The sequence below is a fragment of the Salminus brasiliensis genome, chromosome 15 (genome assembly GCF_030463535.1).
Source record: "Salminus brasiliensis chromosome 15, fSalBra1.hap2, whole genome shotgun sequence".
NCBI lineage: Eukaryota > Metazoa > Chordata > Actinopteri > Characiformes > Bryconidae > Salminus > Salminus brasiliensis.
In genome coordinates, this window is record NC_132892.1 from 36,859,109 (window position 1) to 36,871,833 (window position 12,725).

At 48.2% G+C, this 12,725-nt stretch overlaps 1 protein-coding gene across 1 annotated transcript in view; it reads left to right on the top strand.

Annotated features, from left to right (window-relative positions):
- Positions 1 to 12,722, top strand: part of LOC140535621 (3',5'-cyclic-AMP phosphodiesterase 4C-like) — a gene marked incomplete at its 3' end in the record, with an annotated part of 50,526 nt that extends 37,804 nt beyond the window's left edge. The window contains exons 6-17 of the mRNA XM_072657017.1: positions 221 to 291; positions 1,099 to 1,148; positions 1,232 to 1,344; positions 1,472 to 1,565; positions 1,693 to 1,850; positions 3,033 to 3,131; positions 3,265 to 3,429; positions 4,481 to 4,580; positions 4,757 to 4,911; positions 8,872 to 8,994; positions 9,102 to 9,284; positions 12,009 to 12,722. Coding sequence (XP_072513118.1) covers positions 221 to 291; positions 1,099 to 1,148; positions 1,232 to 1,344; positions 1,472 to 1,565; positions 1,693 to 1,850; positions 3,033 to 3,131; positions 3,265 to 3,429; positions 4,481 to 4,580; positions 4,757 to 4,911; positions 8,872 to 8,994; positions 9,102 to 9,284; positions 12,009 to 12,722 — 2,025 coding nt within the window. The remainder of the gene's footprint in view (positions 1 to 220; positions 292 to 1,098; positions 1,149 to 1,231; positions 1,345 to 1,471; positions 1,566 to 1,692; positions 1,851 to 3,032; positions 3,132 to 3,264; positions 3,430 to 4,480; positions 4,581 to 4,756; positions 4,912 to 8,871; positions 8,995 to 9,101; positions 9,285 to 12,008) is intronic.
- Between the last annotated feature and the right edge of the window lie 3 nt (positions 12,723 to 12,725).

Consider the following 12,725-nt stretch of genomic DNA (forward strand, 5'->3'; position numbering starts at 1 on the left):
CACTCACTCTTACACTCTCACACTCACTCTCTCACTCTCACAGTCACACTCTCACTCTCTTACTCACACACTCACTCACTCTTACAGTCTCTCACACACTCACTCTCTCACAGTCTCTCACACTCTCACTCACTCTCTCACACTCTTACTCACTCTCACTCACACTCACACTCACTCTTACACTCTCACTCTCTCTCTCTCTCTCTCTCTCTCTCTCCAGGTGTTGGCTAGTTTACGCTCGGTCAGAAGTAATTTTACAATCCTGGCTAATCTCAACCCCCCCACTGTAAAGTTAGTATCTCCTCTTTTTTTTCTCCTCTTCCTCTGCTCTTCTTTCTCCTCTCCTCTTCCTCTGCTCTTCTTTCTCCTCTCCTCTTCCTCTGCTCTTCTTTCTCCTCTACTTATCTTTCTCTGCCCTTCTTCTGCCTCTTCCTCTTCTCCTCTTCCTGTGCTCTTCTTCCTCCTCTCATCTTCCTCTGTTCTTCCTCCTCTTCCTTCCTCTAACCATCTTCCTGTGCTCTTCTTTCTCCTCTCCTCTTCCTCTGCTCTTCCTCTTTCTCCTCTCCTCTTCCTCTGCTCTTCCTCTTCCTCTACTCATCTTCTCCTGCTCTTCTTCTTCTCCTCTTCCATTTCTTCTTCTCCTGCTCTTCTTCTTCTGCTCTTCTTCCTCTTCTCCCTCTACTCTTTATCTACTCTTCTTCCTCTGCTCTTCATCTACTCTTCTTTCTCTGCTCTTCTTCCTCTGCACTTCTTTTTCTGCTGTTCTTCCACTTCTCCCTCTACTCTTTATCTACTCTTCTTCCTCTGCTCTTCCTAATCTGCTCCTCATCCTCTGCTCCTCTACTTTAGCTTTTCTTCTTCTCCTCTTCCTGTGCTCTTCTTTCTCCTCTCCTCTTCCTCTGCTCTTCCTCTTTCTCCTCTCCTCTTCCTCTGCTCTTCCTCTTCCTCTACTCATCTTCTCCTGCTCTTTTTCTTCTCCTCTTACATTTCTTCTTCTCCTGCTCTTCTTCTTCTGCTCTTCTTCTTCTGCTCTTCTCCCTCTACTCTTTATCTGCTCTTCTTCCTCTTTGTCAGTGTGTGTTATTCTTCTGTCCACAGGAGGTCGTCACTGAGTAGTCAGTCTTCAGGACTCAGGAGCTCACTCTCAGGTAAACACTCTGAGAGACACACACACACACACACACACACAGTGCCAACACTCAGGTGCTTCAGGTGTGTTTGTTTGTTTCAGACAACCAGTATCAGCAGCTGACCCTGGAGACTCTGGCAGAACTGGACTGGTGTTTGGACCAGTTAGAGACCATTCAGACTCACAGGTCTGTGAGTGATATGGCATCCAGCAAGGTAATCCACCCCCATCTGCTCCCATCACCAGACCATCACCTCTCATATCTAATAACTGATCAGCGCTGTGTGTGTGTGTGTGTGTGTGTGTGTGTGTGTGTGTGTGTGTGTGTGTGTATTTTAATAGTTTAAGCGAATGTTAAACCGGGAATTGTCTCACCTGTCTGAAATGAGCCGCTCCGGCAACCAGGTGTCTGAATACATCTCCAGCACCTTCCTAGGTAAGTGAGTTCCTGATGGTGGAGGATCTCAGTGACTGAAGTAGGAGAAGAGGGACAAAGGAACCCTTATAAACATATGTGTCTGTGTGTGTGTGTGTCTGTGTGTGTGTCTGTGTGTGGTGTTCAGACCAGGAGAACGAGGTGGAGATTCCGTCTCCCACTCTAAAGGAGAAGCCGATGAGCCACATCAGCGGAGTGCGGAAACTTGCCCACACACACAGCCTGGCAAACACACCACTGCCTCGCTTCGGCGTCACGACTGAACATGAGGACCAACTGGCCGAGGTAAAACACACACACACACACACACTTCAGGTTTCACTGATTCACATCAGTTCATTTAAAACTCTTCATTTATCAGATCAGCTTATTAACCCTATTTTCTAAACCTTATTAACCCTTATTAACACTATGAACACTATGAACACTTTATTAACGTTTTAACTTTATTAATGCATTGACCAATTATTAACCCTGTGAGGGCCAAACTGAACCCAAAACCTAGATGCTGTATAATTATTACACGCTTATCTTAAAACACTGTGTCCAGCTGTATAACTGGGTTCATAGATGGTAGCAAAGGCAGCCAGGTAGGGAGGGAGAGGTAAGTGGCAGGCAGGTAGGGAGGGAGAGGTAAGTGGCAGGCAGGTAGGGAGGGAGAGGTAAGTGGCAGGCAGGGAGGGAGGGAGAGGTAAGTGGCAGGGAGGGAGGGAGAGGTAAGTGGCAGGCAGGCAGGTAGGGAGGGAGAGGTAAGTGGCAGGGAGGGAGGGAGAGGTAAGTGGCAGGCAGGCAGGTAGGGAGGGAGAGGTAAGTGGCAGGGAGGGAGGGAGAGGTAAGTGGCAGGCAGGGAGGGAGGGAGAGGTAAGTGGCAGGCAGGTAAGGAGGGAGGGAGAGGTAAGTGGCAGGCAGGTAACATGTTATGAACCCTTAATTAACATGTTAATCAACCATGTATCACTTTATTAACACTCTAATTAACACTTTATTAACAATTCATTAACATTTAAAACCCTTTAATTAACCCTAACACATATTAACCCTTTATTAACACTATTAACACTTTATTAACACATATTAACCCTTTATTAACACTATTAACACTTTATTAACACATATTAACCATTTATTAACACATATTAACACTAACACTTTATGAACACAGTAATGATCTGATTGCTGTGCAGTGTGATTAACGCTGTGATTAACGCTGTGATTAACGCTGTGTTTAACACTGTGATTAACACTGTGATTAACGCTGTGTTTAACGCTGTGATTAACGCTGTGTTTAACGCTGTGATTAACACTGTGATTAACGCTGTGTTTAACGCTGTGTTTAACGCTGTGATTAACGCTGTGATTAACGCTGTGATTAACGCTGTGTTTAACGCTGTGTTTAACGCTGTGATTAACGCTGTGATTAACGCTGTGTTTAACGCTGTGATTAACGCTGTGATTATCTCTCTGTAGGTGATGGAGGATTTGAATAAGTGGAGGTTTAATGTCTTCCGTGTGGCCGAGCTGTCCAATAACAGACCACTCAGCTGCATCATGTACTCTATATTTCAGGTGTGTGTGTGTGTGTGTGTGTGTGTGTGTGTGTGTGTGTGTGCACTGATCTGGACTCCCAAAAGCATCTCAAGATCATGCTAAGTGACAGAAAGAGATCCCATAGTGTGTGTGTGTGTGTGTGTGTGTGTAGGAGAGAGACCTGCTGAAGACGTTCCGTATCCCAGTGGATACTTTTGTTTCCTACGTGATGACGCTGGAGGATCATTACCATAGCAACGTGGCGTATCACAACAGCCTCCACGCCGCGGACGTCACACAGAGCATCCACTGCCTGCTGTCCACTCCAGCGCTGGGCGTGAGTTCCTCTCCTCTCCAATCTGCTCATCTTGCTTTTATCTAATCTGTAGCTCATGTGGATCCACCACTGCTCAGCTCTGAGCTGCAGATCAGCCCTGGAAGCACAGAGGAAAGAGAAATTCACAAGTATTTGGACAGAGGAAGCCGGGAGTAGAGGAAGAGGAGTAGACTTGTAGACTCCACTTGATTCCAAAGGATTGAGTTGCTCTACCAGAACTGACCAGAGGTGGCAAATTCAGGTCCAGAAGGAATGAATCCAATCCAGGATTTTGTTCTAACTGCCTGGGTCATTTTTGGTTCTAGATAATTAATCTTAGCACTTCACTGCTCAACAATACCCTGAGATTACATTCAGGGTAGACGGGTGGATGTGGATTTGTACTGTCTGTACCTGGATTTGCCACCTCTGGGACAGACAGGTTCCTGGACCTCCTTTTTAATGTATACCATCGGTCTGGTTCTGTCTAACTAGAACACTCACCCCTCCAGGCTCTAGACACCGCTGGGTTCTCCCTCACAGAAGCTGCAAATTTGGGGTGTTAATACTTTCCGCACCAGTTACCGTCTCTATAGCTAGTGCCACTTTTCATGATCACCCATTCTCAGACCTCAATGGCTTTGCCAGGTTAAGCTGGTTATTTTCAGTGGGATGAAGTGCACTAACTCACTCTCACTAAGACGCCCAGCTTGGGTTTCTCACACCCCAGTGTGTGTCCTAGTAGCTCATGAGGTCCTCAGGGCACTGCCATCTCAAGGCCCTGTCACAGTGGAATGCACAGTCCATCTTCCTGACCGTATCCTTCAGCGTGTGGTCCACAATCTGTCATCTCAGGTCATCTCTGTACCCCAAAATACACTTTATGTGCAAATGTTTGTGGACACCTCTTCTAATGAACACATGCAGCTACTTTAAGCTGCACACATTGCTGACACAGATGTGCAAATGCACATGCTGACTACTCTTTGAGCAACTTCTCAACAGTGATGTAATACCCAGTCTGCTCAGCTACTAGTTAATGTCTCTCTCTCTGTCTCTCTCTCTCTCTCAGGCTGTCTTCACTGATCTGGAGATCCTAGCTGCTCTCTTTGCTGCAGCCATTCATGATGTAGATCATCCTGGAGTCTCCAACCAGTTCCTCATCAACACCAGTAAGATCTGATCACAGAGCAGTGTTCTCCTAGTCTGGAGCTGGAATTTAGATTATGAGAACCATCTCTCTCTGTCTCTCTGTCTCTCTGTCTCTCTCTCTCTCTCTCTCTCTCTCTCTCTCTCTCTCTGTCTCTCTCTCTCTCTCTCTCTCTGTCTCTCTCTCTCTCTCGTCCAGACTCAGAGTTGGCTCTGATGTATAATGATGAATCTGTGTTGGAGAATCATCACCTAGCTGTTGGGTTTAAGCTGCTGCACCAAGAGAACTGCGACATCTTCCAGAACCTCAGTAAAAGGCAGAGACAGAGTCTGCGCAAGCTCGTCATAGACATGGTACACACACACACACACACACACACACACACACACACACACACGCATACAGTTGTGTTCAAAAGTTTACACACCCCGGCAGAATATTTGCTTTCTTGGCCTTTTTTCAGAGATTATGAATGATGAACTTTTTTCCACTCATGGTTAGTGGGTGAAGCCATTTATTGTCAAACGACTGTGTTTCTCTTTTTAAATCATAATGACAACCAAAAACATTCAAATGACCCTGATCAAAAGTTCACACACCCTGGTGATTTTGGCTGGATAACATGCACAGAAGTAGACACAAATGGGTTTGAATGGCTACTAAAGGTAACGTCCTCACCTGTGACCTGTTATCAGAATAAAAGCTGAGTGAGTTTCTGGGATCCAGACAGACTCTTGCATCTTTCATCCAGCCACTTCTGGATTGTGAGTCATGGGGAAAGCAAAAGAATTGTTAATGGATCCACAGGAAAAGGTGAACAAAATCGAACTTATGGCCACGACCATAAACGTCACATTTGGAGAGGTGTCAACAAGGCCTATGATGAAAGGAACACCCTTCCTACTGTAAAGCACGGAGGTGGACCGCTGATTTTTTGGGGATGTGTGAGGCACAGGAAACGTGGTCAAAGTTGAAGGGAAGATGAATGCAGCACGTCATCAGCAAATACTGGAGGCAGATTTGCACTCATCAGCCCGGAAGCTGTGGACGCAAGGGACGTACTTGGACGTTCCAACATGACAACGATCCGAAACACAAGGCTAAGTCGACCGGTCATTGGCTACAGCAGAACAAAGTAAAGGTTCTGGAGTGGCCATCTCAGTCTCCTGACCTCAATATCATTGAGCCACTCTGGGGAGATCTCAGGCGCGCAGTTCATGCAAGACAGCCCAGGAGTTTACAGGAGCTGGTGGCTTTTTGCCGAGAAGAATGGGCAGCTTTACCATCTGAAAAAATTAAGAGCCTCATCCACAACCACCACAAAAGACTTCAAGCTGTCATTGATGTTAGAGGAGACAATACACGGTATTAAGAACTGGGGTGTGTGAACTTTTGATCAGGGTCATTTGGTTGTTATTATGATTTAAAAAGAGAAACACAGTCGTTTGACAAGAAATGGCTTCACACACTAACCATAAAAATTCTGCCGGGGTGTGTAAACTTTTGAGCATATATATATATATATATATATATATATATATATATATATATATATATATATATATATATACATATACAGTCAATCAGAAGATTGGCTCCATGCAGAACCTTCAGTGGTGCCCCCAGGGCTCAGTTCTTGGTCCTCTTTTACATTTACTGCATTTATCAGACGTTCTTCTCCAGAGTTCTTACAGAAGAGCTTCACTGTTTACTGAAGAAGAACCTCAGCTAGTTTAAATAGACTAAAATTCAGATCCTCTAATCTTAGACTCTACTAAACACAAGTCAATATGGAGACCATAGTACTCTACTCTTCACCCAAGTCCTCTCAGAAGAGGAGGGTCTTCAGTCTGGGTTTAAGGACAGCAAGTGTTGGACTCTGCTGTTCCGACACCCAGGGGAAGTTCGTTCCACCACTTCGGTGCAGGACAGTAAAAAGTCTGGACGCTCGTCTTCCCTGGATCTTAAAGGATGGCGGGTCGAGCCGAGCCGTACTTGAAGCTGGAAGGGCTCTTGGTACGGATCAGGCTTTTGACCATTGCCATCAAGTACGGAGGGGCTGGCTGGTCCAGTCTTGGCTTTGTAGGCCAGAGTCAGGGGTCTGAATCTGATGAGGGCAGCAGCTACAGGAAGCTACAGTGAAGAGAGAACGCAGCAGTGGAGGAGCTGAACATGGCTGAACTTAGAAACGTTGAAGACGACCCGACCCGCTGTGTTCTGGATCAGCTGCAGTGGTCTGATGGTGCACAGAGGGAGACCAGCCAGAAGAGAGCTGCAGTGGTCAAGTCTTGAAGTGAGGAGAGACTGTAACGAGCACCTGGGCGACTCTAGAGAGGAAGGGTGGAGTTCTCTGGATGTTGTACAGAAGAAATCTGCAGGACCGAGTCAGAACTGCAACATGACCTGAGAACAATAACTGATCACCCATGACTACACCAAGACTTCCAGCTTCTGTAGATGGAGTGACCAGTGAGTTCCCAGAAAGAAAGGATGAGTTGAGTGTCATCGGCGTAACAGTGGTAAGAGAATCCATGAGAGGAGATCACTTTACGAAGAGAGCGAGTGTAGAGTGAGAAAAGAAGAGGACCAAGAACTGAGCCTTGTGGAACGCCAGTGGAGAGACTACAAGGAGCGGACGTGTCGCCCTGCCACGTTACCTGGTATGAGCGTCCCTGCAGGTACGATGCAAACCATTGCCATGCAGAGCCAGTAATTCCAAGACCGGCAAGGATAGACAGGAGGATCTTGTGGTCCACTGTGTCAAAAGCTGCAGAGAGGTCAAGAAGGATCAGAACCGAGGACAGTCTGGCAGCTTTAGCTGCATGGAGCTTCTCTGTAACTGCAATGAGAGCAGTTTCAGTAGAGTGTGCAGCTTTGAAGCCAGACTGGTGGGGGTCCTGAAGATTGTTCAGAGTGAGAAAGAGAGACAGTTGGTTGTAGACGGAACGTTCGAGAATCTTTGAGAGGAAAGAGAGAAGAGAGATAGGTCTGTAGTTGCCGATGTCCAAGCTGTCTAGAGTTGGTTTCTTTAGGATGGGCACGACTCTGGCAGACTTGAAGGCCGATGGTACCTGACCTGACAACAAAGAGCTGTTTATGATAGAGGAGATGAAAGGAAGGAGGTTTGGAGCGATTGTTTGGAACAGAGGGGATGGAACAGGGTCTAGTGGACAGGTGGTAGGATTACTGGAGGTGAGAAGATGTAGGAGGTCATCTGTGGAAAGAGGAGAAAAGCGGGACAGAGAAGAAGTTTGTGGGTGGTGGGTAGTGGGTGGTGGGGGAGTAGGAGGGTTGAGGAGAAAGGAGAAGATGGGGAAGAGTGAACGAGGGTCAGATGCAGATGCTTCCAGTTTCCTCTGTAGAAAGATGCTTTAGCGGCAGCAACTTCTGTTCTGAACCTGGAGAGAAGAGACTGATAGGAGTGGAGGTCGGAGTCGTGTTGGGACTTCCACCACTGCCTTTCAGACATTCTTAGCTCTCTACGCTTGTTGCGGAGAACATCTGACAGCCACGGGGAAGGTGGAGAAGAATTTGCTGACCTAGGTGAGAAAGGTCAGAGAAGGTGGACAGAGGTGGAGATGGATGAGAGGAGAGTGTCTGTAGCAGTTTCAAGTGGGAGAGAGGAGAAAGATTCAGGAGGAGGAAGAGTGGTCAGGACAGTTGAGGAGAGAGCTGAGGGGGAGACAGAGCAAAGACTGAGGTGAAGAGTGGAAGAACTTGAGGAAGTAGTGGTTGAAGGAGCAGAGAGGAGAAGTGTGAGTAGAAGGAGTGAGAAGGAGAGAAAGTGGTGATCAGAGAAGTCACGAGCAGGTCTGCTGAAGATCAGGTCCAGGTGTTAGTGCAGACTGATTGAACGTGAGATCAAAGGATGAGAGCAATGGAAGAAGGCATGATGACTGGAGCTTCTCTGATGGAAGGTTAAAGTCGCCAAGTAGAATAAGTGAGGCGTCAACAGGGAGTCCAACCAGGGAACGTCCAGTTCATCAACGAAACTGCCCAAAGGACCAGGAGGACGATAGAGAACAGTGATGTGAGTCTAGTGGGAGAAGAGACAGGAACAGTTGTTTCCTTTGAGAACTGGAGAACCACAGTTCTACAGTAAGTGAAATCTCAGTTTAGTGTTGAGCAGAGAGGAGCTGAGGATAATTATCTAGAACTAACGGACGAATCCTGGCCCAGAAAGCTAAGCTGCAGCAGAGCCATCCAGCCAGTCGCAACAAAATCCTGGGCTGGAGTTTTACTTTCTGGACCAGGATTTGCCACGTTTGTCTAGAACCATTCGGTTCTTCATTCTACTGTGTGTAATTATACAGGTGTTGGCCACAGACATGTCGAAGCACATGACTCTTCTGGCTGACCTGAAGACGATGGTGGAGACGAAGAAGGTGACGAGCTCTGGTGTGCTGCTGCTGGACCACTACATTGAGCGCATGCAGGTGTGTCTGTGAGTGTGTGTGCCGGGGAATCTGAGGATGTTATGGTAAAACTCTGCTGATGGTCTACAGTAAAGGACACTGGGTGTGTGTGTGTGTGTGTGGTGCAGGTGCTGAAGACCATGATGCACTGCGCTGATCTGAGTAACCCCACCAAGCCGCTGGTTCTGTATAAGCAGTGGACAGAGAGGATCATGGAGGAGTTTTTCAGGCAGGGCGATCGAGAGAGAGAGCGGGGCATGGAGATCAGCGCCATGTGTGACAAACACACCGCCTCCGTGGAGAAGAGTCAGGTAACAGATGTGGGGCCCACTGTCAGATATGAACCAGAATTGGGAACCACTGCGGAACATGATGTTTAACTGTGGTCTAGAGCGTTTCTAGACTGGACTAGGGGAAAGATGGCGGGTAACTGTGGTCTAGAGTGTATCTAGACTGGACTAGGGGAACAGGACGGGTGACTGTGGTCTAGAGCGTTTCTAGACTGGACTAGGGAAAGATGGCGGGTAACTGTGGTCTAGAGTGTATCTAGACTGGACATGGGGAACAGGACGGGTGACTGTGGTCTAGAGCGTTTCTAGACTGGACTAGGGAAAGATGACGGGTAACTGTGGTCTAGAGCGTTTCTAGACTGGACTAGGGGAAAGATGGCGGGTGACTGTGGTCTAGAGCGTTTCTAGACTGGACTAGGGAAAGATGACGGGTAACTGTGGTCTAGAGCGTTTCTAGACTGGACTAGGGAAAGATGGCGGGTAACTGTGGTCTAGAGTGTATCTAGACTGGACATGGGGAACAGGATGGGTGACTGTGGTCTAGAGCGTTTCTAGACTGGACTAGGGAAAGATGACGGGTAACTGTGGTCTAGAGCGTTTCTAGACTGGACTAGGGAAAGATGACGGGTAACTGTGGTCTAGAGCGTTTCTAGACTGGACTAGGGAAAGATGACGGGTAACTGTGGTCTAGAGCGTTTCTAGACTGGACTAGGGAAAGATGGCGGGTAACTGTGGTCTAGAGCGTTTCTAGACTGGACTAGGGAAAGATGACGGGTAACTGTGGTCTAGAGCGTTTCTAGACTGGACTAGGGAAAGATGACGGGTAACTGTGGTCTAGAGCGTTTCTAGACTGGACTAGGGAAAGATGACGGGTAACTGTGGTCTAGAGCGTTTCTAGACTGGACTAGGGAAAGATGACGGGTAACTGTGGTCTAGAGCGTTTCTAGACTGGACTAGGGGAACAGGATAGGTGACTGTGGTCTAGAGCGTATCTAGACTGGACTAGGGGAACAGGGCGGGTAACTGTGGTCTAGAGCGTTTCTAGACTGGACTAGGGGAAAGATGGCGGGTGACTGTGGTCTAGAGCGTATCTAGACTGGACTAGGGGAACAGGACGGGTGACTGTGGTCTAGAGCGTTTCTAGACTGGACTAGGGAAAGATGGCAGGTGACTGTGGTCTAGAGCGTATCTAGACTGGACTAGGGGAACAGGACGGGTGACTGTGGTCTAGAGCGTTTCTAGACTGGACTAGGGAAAGATGGCGGGTAACTGTGGTCTAGAGCGTTTCTAGACTGGACTAGGGGAAAGATGGCGGGTGACTGTGGTCTAGAGCGTATCTAGACTGGACTAGGGGAACAGGACGGGTGACTGTGGTCTAGAGCGTTTCTAGACTGGACTAGGGAAAGATGGCAGGTGACTGTGGTCTAGAGCGTATCTAGACTGGACTAGGGGAACAGGACGGGTGACTGTGGTCTAGAGCGTTTCTAGACTGGACTAGGGAAAGATGGCGGGTAACTGTGGTCTAGAGCGTTTCTAGACTGGACTAGGGGAAAGATGGCGGGTGACTGTGGTCTAGAGCGTATCTAGACTGGACTAGGGGAACAGGATAGGTGACTGTGGTCTAGAGTGTATCTAGACTGGACTAGGGAAAGATGATGGGTAACTGTGGTCTAAAGCGTTTCTAGACTGGATTAGGGGAACAGGACAGGTAACTGTGGTCTAGAGCGTTTCTAGACTTGACTAGAGGAACAGGACAGGTAACTGTTGTCTAGAACGTATCTAGACTGGACTAGGGAAAGATTTTTTTTTTTTTTTGATGATGGGTAACTGTGGTCTAGAGCGTTTCTAGACTGGACTAGGGAACATGACTTTTAACTGTTGTCTAGAGTGTATCTAGACTGGACTAGGGGAACAGGACGGGTGACTGTGGTCTAGAGTGTATCTAGACTGGACTAGGGAAAGATGACGGGTAACTGTGGTCTAGAGCGTTTCTAGACTGGACTAGGGGAACAGGACGGGTGACTGTGGTCTAGAACGTATCTAGACTGGACTAGGGGAACAGGACGGGTGACTGTGGTCTAGAGCGTTTCTAGACTGGACTAGGGGAACAGGACGGGTGACTGTGGTCTAGAGCGTATCTAGACTGGACTAGAGAAAGATGACGGGTAACTGTGGTCTAGAGCGTTTCTAGACTGGACTAGGGGAACAGGACGGGTGACTGTGGTCTAGAGTGTATCTAGACTGGACTAGGGGAACAGGACGGGTGACTGTGGTCTAGAGCGTATCTAGACTGGACTAGGGGAACAGGACGGGTGACTGTGGTCTAGAGCGTATCTAGACTGGACTAGGGGAACAGGACGGGTGACTGTGGTCTAGAGCGTTTCTAGACTGGACTAGGGGAACAGGACGGGTGACTGTGGTCTAGAGCGTATCTAGACTGGACTAGGGGAACAGGACAGGTGACTGTGGTCTAGAGCGTTTCTAGACTGGACTAGGGAAAGATGGCGGGTGACTGTGGTCTAGAGCGTATCTAGACTGGACTAGGGGAACAGGACGGGTGACTGTGGTCTAGAGCGTTTCTAGACTGGACTAGGGAAAGATGACGGGTAACTGTGGTCTAGAGCGTTTCTAGACTGGACTGAGGAAACAGGACCGGTGCTGTAGAGCGTACTGAAAAGACTGAAAAGAGGACTGAACTGTGGACTTCAGGAGTTTTTTTAATGTGTGTGTGTGTGTGTTGTGTAGGTGGGGTTTATAGACTACATTGTGCACCCGCTGTGGGAAACGTGGGGAGACCTGGTCCATCCTGATGCTCAGGAGATCCTGGACACCCTGCAGGAGAACCGGGACTGGTACCAGAGCGCTGTCCCTCAGAGCCCCTCACCCCCTCCGGACAGAGAGAAAACTCACACTGACCGCTTCCAGTTCCCCATCACACTGCAGGAGGAGGAGCATACACACAACCACAACAACTACACACACACTCACTATCACACACACAACTACAACCACACACAACCAGAACCGGAGCAGGACAGCAGTGAGGAAGCACACAGAAAGGAGGAGAGAGCTGGGGGAGGGGTTAGAGATGGAGAAGATGAAGAGAAAGAAGAACCAGGAGAAGAAAAGGCAGAGGATGTAGAAACAGATGAAGAGAGAGAGCAGGAGGAGGTGGAGGAGGAGGTGGAGGAACTGAAGCAAGAAGAAGAAAATGGAGAGAACGAGGGTCAAAAACAAGAGGATGCTCAGGAAGATCACGGAGAGGTTGGAGGAGCAGAAGAAGAAAAGGAGGAGGAAGATGAGGATGAAGGAGAAGGAGAAGAGGAAAAAGAGGATGATGGAGAGGAAGAGGATGGAGGAGAGCAAGAGGATGGAGAGGAAGAGGATGGAGGAGAGCAAGAGGATGGAGAGAAAGAGGATGGAGAGAAAGAGGATGGAGAGGAAGAGGGTGGAGGAGAGGAA